This window comes from Ovis canadensis, chromosome 1 (genome assembly GCF_042477335.2).
Source record: "Ovis canadensis isolate MfBH-ARS-UI-01 breed Bighorn chromosome 1, ARS-UI_OviCan_v2, whole genome shotgun sequence".
NCBI lineage: Eukaryota > Metazoa > Chordata > Mammalia > Artiodactyla > Bovidae > Ovis > Ovis canadensis.
The window spans coordinates 27,810,736-27,831,926 of NC_091245.1; the positions used below are offsets into that span (position 1 = coordinate 27,810,736).

At 43.4% G+C, this 21,191-nt stretch overlaps 2 protein-coding genes across 2 annotated transcripts in view; one reads left to right on the plus strand and one right to left on the minus strand.

Annotated features, from left to right (window-relative positions):
• Positions 1-21,191, plus strand: part of SCP2 (sterol carrier protein 2) — a 981,293-nt gene that overhangs the window by 577,811 nt on the left and 382,291 nt on the right. The window lies entirely within an intron of this gene.
• On the minus strand, positions 1,542-20,775 carry COA7 (cytochrome c oxidase assembly factor 7). The gene is made up of 3 exons (XM_069592071.1): positions 20,318-20,775; positions 17,211-17,351; positions 1,542-2,542 (listed from the first exon to the last, which is right to left on the minus strand). Exons 1-3 carry the CDS (start codon positions 20,421-20,423, stop codon positions 2,094-2,096), a joined length of 696 nt encoding a protein of 231 aa, XP_069448172.1. The 5' UTR covers positions 20,424-20,775; the 3' UTR covers positions 1,542-2,093.

The window sequence follows — 21,191 nt, forward strand, 5'->3', positions numbered from 1 at the left end:
AGTTCTCCTCTTTTCACAGCTATTTTTAAGGCCTCCTCGGACAGCCATTTTGCTTTTTTGCATTTCTTTTCCATGGGGATGGTCTTGATCCCTGTCTCCTGTACAATGTCGTGAACTTCCATCCATAGTTCATCAGGCACTCTATCAGATCTAGTCCTTAAATCTATTTCTTACTTCCACTGTATAATCATAAGGGATTTGATTTAGGTCATAGCTAAATGGTCTAGTGGTTTTCCCTACTTTCTTCAATTTAAGTCTGAATTTGGTAATAAGGAGTTCATGATCTGAGCCACAGTCAGCTCCTGGTCTTGGTTTGGCTGACTGTATAGAGCTTCTCCATCTTTGGCTCCAAAGAATATAATCAATTTGATTTCAGTGTTGACCATCTGGTGATATCCATGTGTAGAGTCTTCTCTTGTGTTGTTCAAAGAGGGTGTTTGCTGTGACCAGTGCGTTCTCTTGGCAGAACTCTATTAGCCTTTGCCCTGCTTCATTCTGTACTCCAAGGCCAAATTTGCCTGTTACTCCAGGTGTTTCTTGACTTCTACTTTTGCATTCCAGTCCCCTATAATGAAAAGAACATCTTTTTTGGGTGTTAGTTCTAAAAGGTCTTGTAGGTCTTCATAGAACCGTTCAACTTCAGCTTCTTCAGCATTACTGGTTGGGGCATAGACTTGGATTACTGTGGTACTGAATGGTTCACCTTGGAAACGAACAGAGATCATTCTGTCATTTTTGAGATTGTATCCAAGTACTGCATTTCAGACTCTTTTGTTGACCATGATGGCTACTCCATTTCTTCTAAGGGATTCGTGCCCGCAGTAGTAGATATAATGGTCATCTGAGTTAAATTCACCCATTCCAGTCCATTTTAGTTTGCTGATTCCTAGAATGTCGACGTTCACTCTTGCCATCTCCTGTTTGACCACGTCCAATTTGCCTTGATTCATGGACCTGACATTCCAGGTTCCTATGCAATATTGCTCTTTACAGCATCCTACCTTGCTTCCATCACCAGTCACATCCACAACTGGGTATTGTTTTTGCTTTGGCTCCATCCCTTCATTCTTTCTGGAGTTACTTCTCCACTGATCTCCAGTAGCATATTGGGCACCTACTGACCTGGGGAGTTCCTCTTTCAGTATCCTATCATTTTGCCTATTCATACTGTTCATGGGGTTCTCAAGGCAAGAATACTGAAGTGGTTTGCCATTCCCTTCTCCAGTGGACCACATTCTGTCAGACCTCTCCACCATGACCTGCCCGTCTTGGGTGGCCCCTCAGGGCATGGCTTAGTTTCATTGAGTTAGACAAGGATAGTTTATTCACAGGAACAGTGAAAAAGGTTTAGTTCTGAGGGGCTAAATGTATCATAAATCCCTTCCTTACAAATTCCTAGGTTAAGTAAGTTACTTTATTAACAGTACCAAATGAGTGGCCTGAGGATGTTATTTTTAACATGTGAATGTCTCCATGTTTTCTGTTATACCCTCTTGAGCAACTCAGAAGCATATGACCTTTATCTTTACATCACACATAACTCCCAGTCTCTGAATTTATTGAAAAATCTGACTCTAAAAACAAAAAAGCAGCCCACACCAATGATTACAGAAGTCAGCAGGTGGCAGGCCTAACTATTTAACTGTTCTTAGCTCCTTAAACCCGCTATTATGTAAATCAAGATATTTTGATTTTGTAAGCTCTCCCAACTAAAATAATGGTGATGATGGTGATTCCTTCAGGCCTGTGGCTAATTTTTCCAGTTTCCTGCTCTCTCCTTCCCACCCCCACAATCTTTATGGCTCACTAGTTTGCTATTTTTCACAGAACAGGAAAAGAGTTTGAGAACCAAGATCTTATAAATTTGGATCACACAGATAAACAAATATTGACCAAAATAAACATTTCAGACTACGTCTGAGCAGGTGACACTGGGGAGCAATGGATCTATGTAATCACCCATTGCTAATATCACCCAGTTACTGATTTTAAACACCAAGTCTTTCTTCTCCAGCAAGTCGACCTTCAAGGGCTCCATAAGAAATAGGAGGTACCAGCATCAACCTGTCTGTAGCACGGGAGGGTGGGCCACCCTACCCAAATGTTAAAGGCTGGACATTTTTCTGCTGTTCTTTGTGCAGCTGCCGGGCCCGATTTTTTAGTTCCTCAGCCTTGGCTTCGTCCTTATCAACACCATCCCCAAGCTTGTACATGCGGCTGGCATTAGCACAGGCCCAGACATGGCCCAAGTCACAGGCTTTCATTGAGTATTTGCATGCCAGGCCCATGTCCTTGGGAAAGCTGGGGGCACCCTGCAGGAACATGGCACTGAGGTTGAAACAGCTAGCAGCATAGTTGCCATCACAGGCCCTTGTGTAGTAGTCTCTGGCCCTCTCCAGATTGGGCTGGCCATCCTCATTGACCTGTCCATCATGTGCCAGGAGACCAACATTGTGGCATGCTTCAGTGGACTTCTTTCCTGGCTTCTCACATGCCATCAGAAAGCAGCTGGAAGCAGCTTTCAGGTCCTGGGATAGTCCACCTGGGAAGAAAGAAAAAAAGTCAATCCAAGCCAGGACAGAACCTCAATGTCTCAGGTCAAAGTCAGGAAGCAATTCCCAAATAAAGTTTATATACTTTGAGCTAAGGCAGCATGAAAAGACTATGGCCTGTTATAGTACACAGACCTTACAGCTTTTTCAGCCATGGAATCTTCTGCTCAAATGGTATCTTATAAGGAAGCCCAAACAGGTAAAAAGTGTAAAATGATTAGTTTCTCAGCCTTAGCTTTGTCCTTATTGGTAAATGATATTTACCTCTGGGGATAAGAGCAAGATCATGGCATCTTATAAGCACTTCGCCAAATGTTTGTTAATTTAAATATATACTGAATATATATTAATTGCCAATTACTATGCTAGGTTCTAAGGAATAAAAAGATAATGACCCTGCCCTTGTGAATTTTGTGGTCTAATAAAACAGACATTAAACACCACACAAGTAAATGTATGATTCTAAGTGTGACAAGCATGTGGAGAAAGAATACAGGATGCTGAGAATGATCAAGGCTCTGAACTGAGAGGTGAGGTAAAGGAAAGTTTCTCCAAAGAAGTGACATTTGAGCTGTGAAATAATGGAAAAAAGAATGAAAAGAAAAATATGGAGTGGGGAAAAAATGGCAAAGAAAACTGTTTCCAGCAGCAGGAACAGAATACAAAGAGAAAAGGAGCCCAGGTGCTAGAACTCAGAAACCACTAAGGAAGGGTGGTGAGGCAGGCAGGGGCCAGCTCACGCAGGGTCTGATGGGTCTTCTGAAGGACCCTGTACTTTAACCTCAGAGCAATGGAAAACTGCTAATGGATCATTTTAAGCAGAGGTAGTGACAGGGCCTGCTTTTTTCTTCTTGTTTTTTTTGTTTTGTTTTAACAGAACATTTCAAATCCCCTATTCTCAAAATCCCTCATTCCTAAAAAAAAAGAGAAACATATCTCAACATTAGTTTTTAAAGAAGTCATCCCAAATACACCACCTAGAAAAAAAACATCATTAAGAAGAGAACACCATTCCAGTCATCTTTATAGTATGTGTTTGAATTAAACGTTGGCTGGCTGAATGGACAGCTAGATAGAAGTATAGTTGACTCTTGAAAGCTGTGAGGGACACCCACTCTCCATGAGCCAAAAATCTGAGAACAGTCCCAGGGACGGGGGAGCCTGGTGGGCTGCTGTCTATGGGGTCGCACAGAGTCGGACATGACTGAAGTGACGTAGCAGCAGCAGCAGCAACCTTCCCTAAATGTGCTCCTGTGCACCCACAGACTAAACCAACAGGGGACAGAAATCACGAAGCATTACTATTGTATTTATTGTTGAAAAAATCTACATGGAAGTGAACCTGCATCATTCAAACCTGTGATGTTTGAGGATCAACTGCACTTTGGAAAACCAGATTAGACATGCTACTTGTAAATAAAAAATTTAACTTTGATTTTATTTGCATTTATTAAGACAAACAAGTGAAAATGAAGAAACTGCTAACTTCAAATGAGTATTTCTTCAACAGAGAAATTTCCTAAATGAGGCCCTAGAGTTATAAATTAAAAATATTTAAAGGTTAAAGTTACCGGGTGTTTTTGGGAGGGGCAAGGGGCTGGTGTGGCAGGGTGTTTCATGGTGGCCTTTGCAGCAGAAGCACCGAGTCCTAACCACTGGACTGCCAGAGGATTCCATTTTTATTTTGTTTTAACCAAATTTCAGACAGTATTCACTCACAAGAATAAAAGGGGAATTCTCCTACTTCTCCCCACCTCTCTTCTCCTGCCTTCTACTTTTTGTTAGAGATGTTATTTCAACTCAGGGAGATATAGGAAACAGAGGTTAATGAAGCCTGAGCTCTGCAGGCAGAAAACTGAGGCTCCAGAAAATTTATACTACTATTTCTTCCAATTTTTTTTTTCTGTCCCAATCTATTTTCTTTCTGGGCTCCAATACATGCTGTGTTAGACTAAGGGACACTGAACCCTACAGGTTGAGACTCTGAGGGTTGGGGGATTTTTCTGCTTTTTTTGTCTCAGTGCTTCAGTTTAAGAGAACATCTACAATCCTCTAAGTTCACTGATCTTTCAGATTCACTGTTTATTTCCTTTTGAAGTGTTCTATTTGTTGTTAAGCCTATCCAGTAAATTTTTCATTTCAAATATTATATTTTTCAATCATAGGAGTTTGATTCTTAATAGTTTCAGTTTCTCTGATGCGATTGCCCATCTGTTCATTCATTGTGTCCATCTTTTGTTTAAATTCTTTAACACATTTATTTCCCTCTTTAAAAAATATTTTGACTGTTAATTCCAACATTCCTGTCACATCTGGGTCTGTCTCTATTGACTGGTTTTTTTTTTTTTCTTTAGTAATTCCTTATTCCTGGACATTGTAGATAATATTTTATTCAGTCTGGGTTTTGTTGTATTCCCTTACCTACTATACTCTGGTTTCTCTTCATATCACATAAATCTCTCACCTTTTACCAAAGACTGCTGAGTTTTGTTCTGGCAGGTTAACTATTCACTGGTGAATCAGCCTGACCCTTCTGAGGCCTGATCCTCTAGCAGCCTCAGTGGCCAGAAACTCTGACCTATGCCTCATCCATTCAGCAAGAATACCATAATCTACTCTTTCTGCCTAGTCTGAAAAGTACCTCCAGGCAGAAAGCCAAAGCCTGGGGCTCATCCTGTGTGTTCCCCTTTTCTCAGGGATCACACTACTGCACTGAGTTATCTTCCAATGTCTAAAAATAGTTGCTTCATATATATTGTGGAACGCGTGGTTTATATCCTTAAAAGTTCATTTCAGTTGCTTTATGGAAAAATGATTAGAGACCTGAATTAATGATGCAGGAAAGAAAGGTAGCTTGAATAAATATAGCAGCAGGAAAAGAAGAGACAATAGATTTGAAAGACAAACTGGTCATGAGCTACTCAGTAGGGAGAGACACCACTTGCTAAACTGAAAGACAACAGGGGTGTAATAATTTGAGAGAAAACAATTAAGAATCTCATGGAAGAACAAGATGGTGGAGGAGTAGATGGATGTGGAATACATCTCTCCACGGATACATCAAGAATACACCTTCAGACACAGAAATGCATACAGAACACCAGCTGAGAGTGGACAGGAGTACCTGACCAGAGGAAAATAATATATAGAACCATGCAAAACTTGGTAGGAGAAGGAATGGGGGGAAAACTGGAGTGTCAGTACGACTGTACCTGCCCTTGGCAGGTGGGGAAACTGAAGCAAGGGTCCAAGCCCCACATCGGGTCACTTGTCTGAGCCAGAGATGAAACATTTAAGGCTGAAAGTGAAACTGCTAATCTGTGGCAGCCTAAATGGAATGAGAATAAGATAGTCCTGCCATAGCCATACATACTCCAGACAGGGATGCAGGTCCCCTGGAAAGCACAGAGGCTGGGAGCTGGAGTTTAGGGACTGTGGAGCAACCCCAGGGCAGGGCTGCTGTTGACTATGGAGAGATGGATTGAGAGGATGTGAGGGAGGAGACTGTGGTGGGATATGCCTGTAGAGGAAAGATGGACAGCCATGGAAGCATGGAATACTGTTGAGTCACACATAGCAGGGTGGAGCCATCACCATAGCTTCTCTCCATAGGCCAGCATCTGCAGCTGAACAATAGAGAGGCTGGCCGATCAAACGCCTGATGCACTGAACTACAGGGCAGGACCCCACCCAGGGTGCCCCTTTAAGTGCCTGATGCATGGAATAACAGAGAAGGACCCCAGGCAAGGGAGTCCTCTAAGCACCTGAATGGGCAGAGCTATGCAGAAAGACTGGCCAAAGAGGCTTTCTGTTCGCCAGCTACAAGAGGCTCAGAAAAAAGTTCTGATAAGGTGATAACTCCTGCAGCTGAGGCAGTCCATGTCCCTGCACACTTGGTGCCGCCAGGGTCCCCGCTAGCCAAGCAGCTGCACCACCTTCACGCTCAACTCCCACTGGGGCAAGCTGCCACAGGCAAAAAGAGTCTTACATCTATGCATGCAGGGTTGCTTCAGTTATGTCTGACTCTTTCAGACCCTATAAACTGTGGCCTGCCGGGCTTCTCTGTCAGAGAGGGGGGTTCTCCAGGCAAAAATACTGGAACGTATTGGCCAATACTGGTTGCCATACCCTTCTAGAGCACTGTATTTCCTGCTGCCCTAGCTGCCAACTCCCCTCAATACTTGGTGCTGCCAGAACCCCTGCAACCCAAAAAGCTGTACCAACCTCCACACCTGGCCCTCACAGGTACAAACCCAAATCCTCCAGGGCAGCCTCAGGAGCAAATCCCAGTGGATGACCCACATACAGAGGTGGAAATAAAACCACAGTTGAAACCCAGGAGCAGTATGGATAAGGAAGAACACCCCAAACCCTCCCATCAGCTGTACAAGCTGCAGATTAAATCCACACGATCAACTTGGCAGACTCTGTGTCTATGGAATACATAAAAGGCACTGAGAGGTCCCACAAAAGAAAATGTACTAGTTCTGATAGCTGTGGACATTGGAGGCAAGAACACACAGGAGTAGGACCAGATTAGAATCTGAGCTGTCCCATAGCAGATCCAGAGATCAGCGCAGTGTTGGAAGGCATCCTAGAGAGGTGAGGTGGACTGTGACTTCCAGCGAGGGAAAGGACTCTGACAATAGTGACTCAAGATAAACATTTATTAATCTTATGCTTTGACTTGTTCTGTAGATTCTTTGGATTTAAAATTCTTTTTCTTTTTTCCTCCCTCTGTGGTCAGTTCAGTTCAGTTCAGTCACTCAGTTGTGTTTGACTCTTTGCAACCCCATGAATCCCAGCACGCCAGGCCTCCCTGTCCATCAACTCCCAGGGTTTACTCAAACTCATGTCCATCGAGTCGGTGATGCCATCCAGCCATCTCATCCTCTGTCATCCCCGTCTCCTCCTGCCCTCAATCCCTCCCAGCATCAGAGTCTTTTCCAATGAGTCTACTCTTCACATGAGGTAGCCAAAGTACTGGAGTTTCAGCTTTAGCATCATTCCTTCCAAAGAACACCCAGGACTGATCTCCTTTAGAACGGACTGGTTGGATCGCCTTGCAGACCAAGGGACTCTCAACAGCCTTCTCTAATACCACAGTTCAAAAGCATCAATTCTTCAGCACTCAGCTTTCTTCACAGTCCAACTCTCACATCCATACATGACCACTGGAAAAACCATAGCCTTGACTAGACGGACCTTTGTTGGCAAAGTAATGTCTCTGCTTTTTAATATGCTATCTAGGTTGGTCATAACTTTCCTTCTAAGGAGTAAGCGTCTTTTAATTTCATGGCTGCAATCACCACCTGCAGTGACTCTGGAGCCCAAAAAAATAGTCTGACCCTGCTTCCACTGTTTCCCAATCTACTTCCCATGAAGTGATGGGACCGGATGCCATGATCGTCGTTTTCTGAATGTTGACCTTTAAGCCAACTTTTTCACTCTCCTCTTTCACTTTCATCAAGAGGCTCTTTAGCTCCTCTTCACTTTCTGCCATAAGGGTGGTGTCATCTACATGTCTGAGGTTATTGACATTTCTCCCGGCAATCTTGATTCCAGCTTGTGCCTCTTCCAGTCCAGCGTTTCTCATGATGTACTCTGCATAGAAGTTAAATAAGCAGGGTAACAATATACAGCCTTGACGTACTCCTTTTCCTATTTGGAACCAGTCTGTCGTTCCATGTCCAGTTCTAACTGTTGCTTCCTGACCTGCATAGAGGTTTCTCAAGAGGCAGGTCAGGTGGTCTGGTATTCCCATCTCTTTCAGAATTTTCCAGTTTATTGTGATCCACATGATCAAAGGTTTTTGCATAGTCAATAAAGCAGAAATAGATGTTTTTCTGGAACTCTCTTGCTTTTTCCATGATCCAGAGGATGTTGGCAGTTTGATTTTTGGTTCCTCTGCCTTTTCTAAAACCAGCCTGAACATCTGGGAGTTCACGTTTCACGTATTGCTGAAGCCTGGCTTGGAGAAGTTTGAGCATTACTTTACTAGTGTGTGAGATGAGTGCAATTGTGTGGTAGTTTGAGCATTCTTTGGCATTGCCTTTCTTTCAGATTGGAATGAAAACTGGCCTTTTCCAATTCTGTGGCGACTGCTGAGTTTCCCAAATGTGCTGGCATATTGAGTGCAGCACTTTCACAGCATCATCTTTCAGGATCTGAAACAGCTCAACTGGAATTCCATCACCTCCACTAGCTTTGTTCATAGTGATGCTTCCTAAGACCCACTTGACTTCACATTCCAGGATGTCTAGCTCTAGATGAGTGATCACACCATCATGATTATCTTGGTCATGAAGATCTTTTTTGTATATTCTTATGTAGTTCTTCTGTGTATTCTTGTCACCTCTTCTTAATATATTTTGCTTCTGTTAGGTCCATACCATTTCTGTCCTTTATCAAGCCCATCTTTGCATGAAATGTTCCCTTGGTATCTCTAATTCTCTTGAAGAGATCTCTAGTCTTTTCCATTCTGTTGTTTTCCTCTACTTCTTTGCACTGATCGCTGAGGAAGGCTTTCTTATCTCTCCTTGCCTTTGGAACTATGCATTTAGATGTTTATATCTTTCCTTTTCCCCTCTGGCACTATGAAATCTAATTAAGCTTTTGAGATTTTTCTGTCACATTTATTATTGTTGTTATAAACCTCTGCCTCTACATTCAAAGTGAAAGTGAAATCGCTCAGTTGTGTCCGACTATTTGCGACCCCATGGACACCAAAGCTCCTCTGTCCATGGGATTTTCTAGGCAAGAGTACTGGAGTGAGTTGCCTTTTCCTTCTCCAGGGAACTTCTCAACCCAGGGATCGAACCCAGGTCTCCCGCACTGTAAACAGACGCTTTACCATCTGAGCCACCAGGGAAGTCAGTTCTGTGGAGTCTTTTTCTTTTTTTTTAATTTTAATTTTTTAAACCTATTATTATTTTTTCTAAGTTTATTCCTTTGTTTGCTTTTCCTACTGTTCTTTTCCTCTTGCAGTTAATCTTTAATGTATATAAATCTTTTTTATCTATCTCTTTTTGACTTTGCATATCTATTCTTTCTTTCCTTTCCTTTCCTCTCAACATATTTGTTAGTTTTGTTTTCATTGCTTTATTCCCCACTTGCTTTAGTTTTGTTTTCCGGTTTGTGCTTTAGTTAAATTTGTTCCTTTGTTCGCCAAGTCAATCAACTGTACTTTATTTTTGTTGGACTGTTTTGACTTTGCTCAGCAGTGTATATGTATACGTGTATATTCCATTATTTTAATTATTATTTGCCTGATTTTGTAATTTCCATTTGTTTGGTTTCTGATTACTGGATATCTGCTTTAATCTCATTTAATGCCATAACCGTCTGTAGAATCTTCGTTCCTGACCAGAGATCAAGCTCTGAGCCTTTGGAGTGGGAGCACTGATTCCAAGACCCTAGACTACCTGAGAACTAATCCAGCTGCTAATGCTGCTAAGTCACTTCAGTCATGTCCAACTCTGTGCAAACCCATGGACGGCAGCCCACCAGGCTCCCCCATCCCTGAGATTCTCCAGGCAAGAACACTGGAGTGGGTTGCATTTCCTTCTCCAGTGCATGAAAGTGAAAAGTGAAAGTGAAATTGCTCAGTCGTGTTCGACTCTTAGTGACCCCATGGCCTGCAGCCCACCAGGCTCCTCCGCCCATGGAATTTTCCAGGCAAGAGTACTGGAGTGGGGTGCCATCCTTCTCCCCAGGAGGCATCAAACAGTGAGAACTCACACAAAGGAAGCCACTTGAATACAAGACCCGACATCACCCAACCACCAGTAGCACCCTGTGCAGGATGGTTCATCTAAACAAAAAAAGAAAAATACAAACCTAATCATCAGCAGACAGGATTACCACCTCACACAGCCTTGCCTATCAGAGAGGGAAAAAAAGCTCAGCACAAATCTCACCCTATACGAAGCTTACACAAACCTCTGGACCAACCTGAGGAGGAAAGAAACCAAAAAGAAGAAAGAATTCAACCTTGAAGCCTGGGAAAAGGAGACCTCAAACAGTAAGTTTAAAAAAAAAATGAAAAGGCAGAGAAATACTACATAAATGAAGGAACAAACTAGAAACACAGAAGTCCAAATAAATGAAAGGAAACAGGCAAACTACCTGAAAAAGAATTCAGAATAATGACAGTCAAGATGATCAAAAACCTTGAAAACAAAATGGAGAAAACGCAAGAATCAATTAACAAAGACCTAGAACAATCAAAGAATAAACATGCAGAGACAAACAACACAATTACTGAAATTAAAAATACTCTAGAAGGAATCAATAGCAGAATATCTGAGGGAGAAAAACGAATCAGTGAGCTGGAAGATAAAATGGTGGAAATAACTTCTAAAGAGCAGAATGAAAAAAAGTAAAGGAATGAAAAGAACTGAGGATAGTCTCAGAGACCTCTGGGACAATATCAAATGTACCAATATTTGAATTATAGAGGTCCCAGAAGAAGAAGAGAAAGAGAAAGGGTATGAGAAAAGTTTTGAAGAGATTAGAGTTGAAAATTTCCCCAACATGGAAAAGGAAATAGTCAATCAAGTCCAACAGGCGCGAAGAGTCCCATACAGGATAAACCCAAGGACAAACATGCCAGGACTCATACTAATCAAACTAACAAAGACTAAACACAAAGAAAGACTATTAAAAGCAGCAAGGGAAAAGCAACAAGTAACATACAAGGGAAACCCCATATGTTTAACAGCTGATCTTTCAACAGAAACTCTGCAGGCCAGAAGGGAATGGCAGGATATATTTAAAGTACTGAAAGGGGAAAATCTACAACCAAGATTACTGTACCCAGCAAGGATCTCATTCAAAATTGATGGAGAAATAAAAAGCTTTTCAGACAAGCAAAAGTTAAGAGAATTCAGTACCACCAAACCAGCTTTACAACAAATGTTAAAGGGACTTATATAGTCAAGAAATACAAGAGAAGAAAAAAGATCTACAAAATCAACCCCAAACAATTAAGAAAATGGCAATAGGAACATATATATCAATAATTACTTTAAATGTAAATGGATTAAATGCTCCAACCAAAAGACACAGACTGGCTGAATGGATACAAAAACAAGACCCATATATACACTGTCTGCAAGAAACCCACTTCAGACCTAAAGACACATACAGACTGAAAGTGAAAGGATGGAAAAATATATTCTGAGGAAGGCTTTCTTATCTCTCCTTGCTATTCTTTGGAACTCTGCATTCAAATGGGTATCTCTTTCTTTTTCTCCTTTACCTTTAGCTTCTTTTCTTTCCTCAGCTATCTGTAAGGCCTCCTCAGACAATCATTTTGCTTTGTGCAGAGTACATCACGCGAAATGCCAGACTGGGTGAAGCACAAGCATATGAAGATGAAGCATATGCAGGCAGGCAGACGAATCATATGTAGACGAAGTACAATCATATGCAGAGTACATCATGTGAAATGCCAAACTGGATGAAGCACAAGCTGAAATCAAGATTGCTAGAAATATCAATAACCTCAGATATGCAGATGACACCACCCTATGGCAGAAAGCAAAGAAGAACTAAAGAGCCTCTTTATGAAGGCAAAAGAGGAGAGTGAAAAAGCTGGCTTAAAACTCAACATTCAAAAAACAAAGATCATGGCATCCAGTCCCATCACTTCATGGGAAGTAGATGGGGAAGCAATGGAAACAGTGACAGACTTTATCTTCTTGGGCTCCAAAATCACTGCAGATGGTGACTGCAGCCATGAAATTAAAAGACGCTTGCTCCTTGGAAGAGAAGCTATGACCAACCTAGACAGCTTATTAAAAAGCAGAGACATTACTTTGCTGACAAAGGTCCATCTAGTCAAAGCTATGGTTTTTCCAGTAGTCATGTCTGGAAGTGGGAGTTGGATCATAAAGAAGGCTGAACGCTGAAGAACTGATGTTTTTGACTGTGGTGTTCGAGAAGACTCTTGAGAGTCCTTCGGACTGCAAGGAGATCAAACCAGTCAGTTCTAAAGGATATCAATCCTGAATATTCATTGGAGGCTGACTGATGCTGATGCTGAAGTTCCAACAATTTGGCCACTTTTTGCGAAAAGCTGACTTACTGGAAAAGACCCTGATGCTGGGAAAGGTTGAAGGCAGGAGGAGAAGGGGACAACAGAGGACAAGATGGTTGGGTGGCAGCACCGACTCAATGGACATGAGTTTGAGCAAGCTCTGGGAGATAGTGAAAGACAGGGAAGCCTGGCGTGCTGCAGTCCCTGGGGTCGCAAAGAGTCAGAGATGACTGAGTGACTGAACAACAATAAAAGTCCTTATTAAAAATATAATAAACTATGATATAAACATAAGAGATATATTCAGAAACTAACAGCTAGGAACATTTTTATTTTTCCATGCTATATTGTACAGCTGAGTTCACACATAATTTTGTGTTCAGCTTTCTTCACTGAATATTATATTATAAACTCTTCCTGATATCAACAAAAACTATTTAGAAACATTCTTTTTTAATGGGTTAAATAACATTCTAGTTATGGAAGTAACATTATTTAACTAAACTGCTACTGTTGGCACACAGATTGAAAAAAAATAATAATGCAGCTATATATTACTTACAAATCATAAATTAATGAAAATGGGCTAAAGAAATGCCCCTCTGCTTAAGCAAGGGAACTTTATATTCCTGTTAATGCTAAACTTTCTTCAAATTTGAGACTACCACAGACCATATGTTACATGTGAAGGCAGAAATAGTCCACAAAGTTCTAGAGATTTAAAAAAGGCTCCCTCTTCATCAAACTTTCACTGATCGTCCTTCTAACCAGGCTTCACTGGGCACAAGGAACAAGCGATGAATGAATTATATCATCCTCAAAAAGCTCATGAACTAGTCAGCAAAAAAGAGAGCTGCCCGTCTTAGGTTATATTCCCAACTTGTGGTGGTTTTCAAATATGCCCATAAATTCTTGATAGTCCTTTCAAGAGGTAGAATTTTAGTTCTCTCCAATTAGTGCAGGCTAAACTTACTGACTCACTTCAAATAAGCAGAATGGGATAGGAATGAAAACCATGTGACTTCCAAAAGTAGGTTATAAAAGACACCGTGGATTCCATCTTGCTCCTTCTTTTGGATCACTCACTCTGGAGGAAGCCAAATGCCATGTCACGAGGACATACAAGTAGCCCATGAAGAGATCCATGTCACAAAGAACCAAGGTCTCTGACAACAGCTGGCAAAGAATGGAAGCCTTCACAGCCAAGTGAGTGAGCCAGTTTAGGACTGAAGAGTCTAGTTCCAGCCAAGCCTTCAAAAGACTACAGCCCAGTTCCTGGCTAGTGTCTTGACTGCAGCCTAATTGAGAGACCCTGAGGCACACAGCTCACCACTCCCAAATTCCTGATCCAAAGAAACTATCTGAAATAATAGGTTTGTTGGATAATTTGTTATTTAGCAATAGGTAAGTCCTAGGAGGCACAGAATAAAGAATCTGCCTGCCAATACAGGAGACACAAGAGATGTGAGTTCAATCCCTGGGTTGGGAAGATCCTTTAGATTAGGAAACGGCAACCCACTCCAATATTCTTGTCTCGAAAAATCACATGGACAGGGGAGCCTGGTAGACTACAGCCTGTGGGGCTATAAAGAGTCGGACATGATGAGCATGCACGCAACACAATGCAACGTAAACACTACTCAGTATCAACTGTAATTAAGGCATGAGGAGAAGAGACAGATGGAAAGGAATTGATTACTAGTCCCTTCTTCTGTGCCAGGCACATGCTGATACCGTTACCTACATTACCCTATTTAATCTTCACAAAGACCTATGAAGAAAGTATTGTTTTTTCTCCATTTTACAGGTGATATAACTGATACACAGAGTTAACGTGACTACAGAGTTAACATTCCCTAAGGTCTGCAACCCCATGTCCAAGGAGCAGTGGCTGTGCAGGCACAGGAGGGCCAAGAGGAGCTACTCCATGTTCAAGGTCAGGAGGGGCAGCGGTGAGGAGATACCCCTCGTCCAAGGTTAGGCGCAGTGGCTGCACTTTGCTGGAGCAGCCCTGAAGAGATACCCCATGTCCAGGGTAAGAGAAACCCAAGTAAGACAGTAGTAGTAATGCCTCTGTCTTACTTGCGAGAGGCATTAGAGGGCAGACACACAAACCATAATCACAGAAAACTAGCCAATCTAACAACACAGACCACAGCCTTGTCTAACTCAGTGAAACTAAGCCATGCCGTGTGGGGCCACCCAAGACGGGCAGGTCATGGTGGAGAGGTCTGACAGAATGTGGTCCACTGGAGAAGGGAAAGGCAAACCACTTCAGTATTCTTGCCTTGAGAACCCCATGAATAGTATGAAAAGGCAAAATGATAGGATACTGAAAGAGGAACTCCCCAGGTCAGTAGGTGCCCAATATGCTACTGGAGATCAGTGGAGAAATAACTCCAGAAAGAATGAAGGGATGGAGCCAAAGCAAAAAAAATACCCAGTTGTGGATGTGACTGGTGATAGAAGCAAGGTAGGATGCTGTAAAGAGCAATATTGCATAGGAACCTGGAATGTCAGGTCCATGAATCAAGGCAAATTGGACGTGGTCAACAGGAGATGGTAAGAGTGAACGTCGACATTCTAGGAATCAGCGAACTAAAATGGACTGGAATGGGTGAATTTAACTCAGATGACCATTATATCTACTACTGCATGCAGGAATCCCTTAGAAGAAATGGAGTAGCCATCATAGTCAACAAGAGAGTCCAAAATGCAGTACTTGGATACAATCTCAAAAATGACAGAATGATCTCTGTTCATTTCCAAGGCAAACCATTCAATATCACAGTAATCCAAACCTATGCCCCAACCAAGTAACACTGAAGAAGCTGAAGTTGAACAGTTCTATGAAGACCTACAAGACCTTTTAGAACTAACACCCAAAAAAGATGTCCTTTTCATTATAGGGGACTGGAATGCAAAAGTAGGAAGTCAAGAAACACCTGGAGTAACAGGCAAATTTGGCCTTGGAGTACAGAATGAATCAGGGCAAAGGCTTTAGGGCAAGAGTTTTGCCAAGAGAACGCACTGGTCATAGCAAACACCCTCTTTGAACAACACAAGAGAAGACTCTACACATGGACATCACCAGATGGTCAACATCGAAATCAGATTGATATATTCTTTGCAGCCAAAGATGGAGAAGCTCTATACAGTCAGCAAAAACAAGACCGGGAGCTGACTGTGGCTCAGATCATGAACTCCTTATTGCCAAATTCAGACTTAAATTGAAGAAAGGAGGGAAAACCACTAGACCATTCAGGTATGACCTAAATCAAATCCCTTATGATTATACAGTGGAAGTGAGAAATAGATTTAAGGGACTAGATCTGATAGATAGAGTGCCTGATGAACTATGGACAGAGGTTCATGACACTGTACAGGAGACAGGGATCAAGACCATCCCCATGGAAAAGAAATACAAAAATCAAAAAGGCTGTCTGGGGAGGCCTTACTAATAGCTGTGAAAAGAAGAGAAGCGAAAAGCAAAGGAGAAAAGGAAAGATATAAGCATCTGAATGCAGAGTTCCAAAGAATAGCAAGGAGAGATAAGAAAGCCTTCCTCAGTGATCAGTGCAAAGAAACAGAGGAAAACAATAGAACAATAGAGTTATTTTTGGGGGGGCTCCAAAAATCACTGCAGATGGTGACTGCAGCCATGAAATTAAGACGCTTACTCCTTGGAAGGAAAGTTATGACCAACCTAGACAGCATATTCAAAAGCAGAGACATTACTTTGCCAACAAAGGTCTGTCTAGTCAAAGCTATGGTTTTTCCAGTGGTCATGTGTGGATGTGAGAGTTGGACTGTGAAGAAAGCTGAGCACTGAAGAATTGATGCTTTTCAACTGTGGTGTTGGAGAAGACTCTTGAGAGTCCCTTGGACTGCAAGGAGATCCAACCAGTCCATTCTAAAGGAGATCAGTCCTGGGTGTTCTTTGGAAGGACTGATGCTAAAGCTGAAACTCCAAAACTTTGGCCACCTCATGCGAAGAGTTGACTCATTGGAAAAGACCCTGATACTGGGAGGGATTGGGGGCAGGAGAAAGGGATGACAGAGGATAAGATGGCTGGATGGCAGCATCAACTCGATGGACATGAGTTTGGGTGAACTCTGGGAGTTGGTGATGGACAGGGAGGCCTGGCATGCTGCAATTCACAGGGTCGCAAAGAGTCGGACAGGACTGAGTGACTAAACTTAACTGAAGGTCTGCCTAAGGGATTCCCCAGGTGGCTCAGTGATAAAATAATCTGCCTGCCAATGTAGGAGATGTCAGTTTGATCCCTGGGTCAGGAAGATCCCCTGGAAAAGGAAATGGCAACGTGCTCCAAAATTCTTGCCTGGGAAATCCCATGGACAGAGGAGCCTGCTGGGCTACAGTCCATGGGGTCACAAAGTTGGACATGGCTAGCACATACAAGGTCTGCCTAACTTGAAAGGCTATGCTCTTCCCTCCAGCACTTTGCTGAACTCTTGACTCCAAATTTTCCTACAGCATGCTTCCCCAATGCCCGTGAAGACCCATCTGTAAAGAGACCTCAGTATGAGCCTCACACTGTGGCCTCACCACTACCGTCGATGATAAGGACCAAAGAAAGCAGGCCTCTCCTTACCTTTCCCAGTCACATAATAGGTCCCCAGTTTGTAGCAGCTATCACTGTGTTTGTTCTCTTCACAGTTGAACTTCAACACCTTGGCAGCCTCATCAAAATTCTTCTGGATCCCTTCCAAATAGTCCACCAGCCGATAGCAACCTGTGAGGAAACGGCAAAAGCTGTGGTTCAAGTCTGGGGGAGTGGGGAGGGTCCAGGTGTGCTAGGCTGGACGTGCCTTTTATTTAGGACAAGCCTCTGTCCTCCTGAGGTGTGGCAAGGTGACTTCACCACAAAAAATGCATGTTTAGCCACTCCTACAAATGGCACTGTCTGCCCTCAGCCTGGGACTGAGCAATGTATAAACCGGGAAGACCCTGGCCCCTACACTGGCTCTACTACTCACCAGCCCTTCTATTCCCTGTCAACAAGGCCCAGAGATCCACTGGCTTCAATGATGAAAGTTTGCTAGCTTTGGAACTTCTCAGGAAGTTCAGCATTTAAACAGGGAGAACCAAAAGGGTCAATAGGCCAGTCTTCATGGCAGCAAGAAGCAGTTCTTTGATGACTATACCTTAATCTTTGGCCAGGCTGGGTACATGAAGAAAGAGTTGAAATTGCAGCTACCAAAGGAGTTAGGTAGTCTCTATTTTCAGCAAGCCTCTCCTTAACACCTCTCCCCTCCGTACCTTTTCTTCACCCACAATAACACTCATCTCTTGCTAACTTTCATTCAGTGAATATTTGAGCATCTATCTACAACAATATACGAGACACTGCTTTAGTTGCTGGGAATATAGTCACCTGTCCTCCTAAAAGTTACAGTCTAGAGGAGGAAACACAATAAATAAATAGCTTAACAAGATGCATTCAAACCTAAATAAACACCATCAGTGAAATAAAACAGGATGATATGACAGTTTGTTGGGCATTTTGGGGGAAATGGTTAACACAAACCAGGTAATCAGGTAGGGCCCCACTGAGGACTTCAATGTGTGAGCTGAGATGTGAATAACAAGAATGATCTAGCTATTTAAAGACAATGAAATGGGAAGGAGACAGAAAGACTCGGGCACAAGGAACAGTACATAAAAAGACTTAAGTTAATAAGCTTGACACAAATAAGGTGTAATGTAGCTGGATCCAGGAGGGGCAGGAAAAGAGGAAAAGGCAGGGACCAATCAGAGGGCCTTACATTAGATAGGAAGAAACTGGGATTTTATTCCAAGTCAATGGCAAACCACTGGAAGGATTTATGAAGGGAAGTGATATGATTCAACCTGCATTTTTAAAAGGTCACTCTAATAAATATGTTTTTATATATCTGGATGAATATGGAAGAAGTCATGTGTGAGGGGACCCACTCCAACACTGATAATGACAAAAATGTATTCTGTCAGCTGAAAATCTAGTAAATAACATAACGAAATTAAAATTTAAGTATCAGTTTATGAGTAGAGAATACATTTAAGGGAGTTAGGGTGCAAATGAAGAGTCAAGTTAGAAAGTTACTTCAGTAATCTGGCTGAGAAATGATGATTTTGAAGAGTACTACAGAACCAGCTATAGAAACTGCCTCCTCTCAGTCTCTCTTCGAGAGCAGCATCCTGCACTTCTTATATGCCCACCCACCCTTCCTTCACTGCTTAGTGTATCTCCAGGGTACAAAAACACATGTATGGCTCTCCACTGCCTACACAATAAAGGCTTTCAAATGGCTTACCCCAGCATTCAAGATCTGACACACTGTGGCCCAAGGTCGGACCCTCCTCAATCTTATTTCTAACTACATTCTGACTTCAATTTTCTCCAAGAGCATTTTCTTCACTCCCTCTGCTCCATTTAATCAGCATTACTAGCCGATTCTTCCTGACCTCTTCCAGGAGTCTTCCCCAACCATTCTGCACCTCATGGATTCTTTTAAGCCATCCTACTTCAGAGCAACTCTGTGTAGTTGGCCAGCTTGGAGCAAGGGTGCAAGCTATTAGAAGCCAGGGCCAATATCTTTTTTTTTTCTTTAAAAGTATGGGTACTTCCCTGGTGGTCCAGTGGCTAAGACTCCGAGCTCCCAATGCAGGGGGGCCCAGGCTGGATCCTTGGTCAAGGAACTAGATTCCGGATGTGACAATTAAGAGTTTGCATGCCACAACTAAGACCAGGTGCAGCCATATAAATAAATAAACGGGGGGAAAAAGCACTAAGAAGAAAACCACCCAAAGGTACTGGCTGCTCTGGATGGCCCCTTCTGGACATCACCACTCACAACTGAAGTCAACTCAATGTTCCCAGAACACACGGGGCACATTCATGCCTCGGGGCCTTTTCACTGGCCCTTACCTCTGCCTGGAATGTACCTCTGCCTGGCATGCACCTCCCTTACTTTTTTTCAACACTTTGTTCAAATGTTACCTTCTCAATGATGCACCCTGACCACTCAATTTAAAGTTGCCCTCCTGAACGGCTGAGATCTCTCAGTCAGTTCTTTTTCCCACTGCAATTACTACCTTCTAACACACTACTTCATTTATTAGGTTTATTTTCCAATAACCTCCACGAGAACGTAAGCTTCATGAGGACAGAGCATTTTCTCTCTGCTCCAAATGCCCTAGCGCTTGTCTTCCTTCTCGCCAGGCCTCCGGGCTCAGTGCGGCCAGAGCATGCTCCCGCTGCGTGCCCCGCAAGTCCTCGTGGAACCCAACCCGCCCCTTCCCAACACACACACACACACACACACACACACACACACACACACCCTCGTGGAACCCAACCCGCCCCTTCCCAACACACACACACACACACACACACACACACACACCCTCGTGGAACCCAACCCGCCCCTTCCCAACACACACACACACACACACACACACACCCTCGTGGAACCCAACCCGCCCCTTCCCAACACACACACACACACACACACACACACACACACACACGGCAGTCAGCGACCCACAGACACCCGCGTCACACACACACACACACACACACACACACACGGCAGTCAGCGACCCACAGACACCCGCGTCCCCTTCCAGATCCCCTCAGAGGTCGCTCGCGTGACCCGTCAGTCTCCGTCCGAGGCCGGAGCCCCCACGTGTCCTTAAGGCCCTGCAGGCGGCGCTCACCGTCCGGGTCCTTCTCGCGGTAGCACTGGTAGTTGCACTCCACTTCCATGTTCTCCAGAAAGGACTTCACCTGTTCCTCGTCCTGAAAGTCCACCAAGCCGGCCATGGCTCTCGCCAGCCCAGTTAAAACCACCCCGCCGCTCCGACCCTGCCCGCGCAGGACGTCGTCCCGCCCCCACGGTTACGTGAGCCGGCGGAGGGGCGGGGCCTTGGAGGGGCGTGCCGCCAAGGTCCGCGTTCAGCCCTGCGCTGAGGGGGCGGAGCGTCCTGAACTTTGGGCAGTCATTTGTCCTCACGGTGTTAGTCTTTGGCGGTCCCAAGTTTTCCTCTGGTCAGTCCACACGTAAAGCCGGTAGCAGTCTTTCTGCAGCACTTTATATTTGTGCCAGCCCTGTGGTGTTAATGTTTCTCTGCCTGCGGTCATTTATCACATTCGTTAATTCGGTTTCCCTAAGCGTGCGTCGCCGAGTGCTCGGTTTTAGTATTAAGAACAGCTGAGGGAGTATGGTTACTGCCTTTAAAGAACTTGCGGGGAAGACCTTTGTATTTTGAGCACCTACTATGTTCCAGGTGTGGCTGGACAAACTAGTGTTCATAAGTCAGTACAAGCACGATTAAAGGACTGATACATCTCTACTTTCCTCCCAGACCTACCCACTGCCTCCAACATGAATGACCGAATGACCTCAGGAATGGATGGTGACCTATGGAAGGTGATAACTAGAACACTGTAGCTGTACTGGTTGTAGTAATAAGACTGTTATAATAAGGCTGTTGTAGTAGTTATAATAAAACTGTTAATGCTTAAACAGTGCTGAACTTTGTTCCAGATTCTAAGAGCTTGGTAAATAATTCTCTTTTAATTCTCATGGCA

Bases quoted from the DNA above. Each gene is read 5' to 3' on its own strand.
- COA7 (XM_069592071.1), bottom strand. From the start codon at position 20,423: ATGGCCGGCTTGGTGGACTTTCAGGACGAGGAACAGGTGAAGTCCTTT. The intron at 17,352-20,317 runs GTGAGCGCCGCC...GTTTCCTCACAG, and splicing joins CCGCGAGAAGGACCCGGACG to GTTGCTATCGGCTGGTGGAC. The intron at 2,543-17,210 runs GTAAGGAGAGGC...CTTTCTTCCCAG, and splicing joins CTATTATGTGACTGGGAAAG to GTGGACTATCCCAGGACCTG.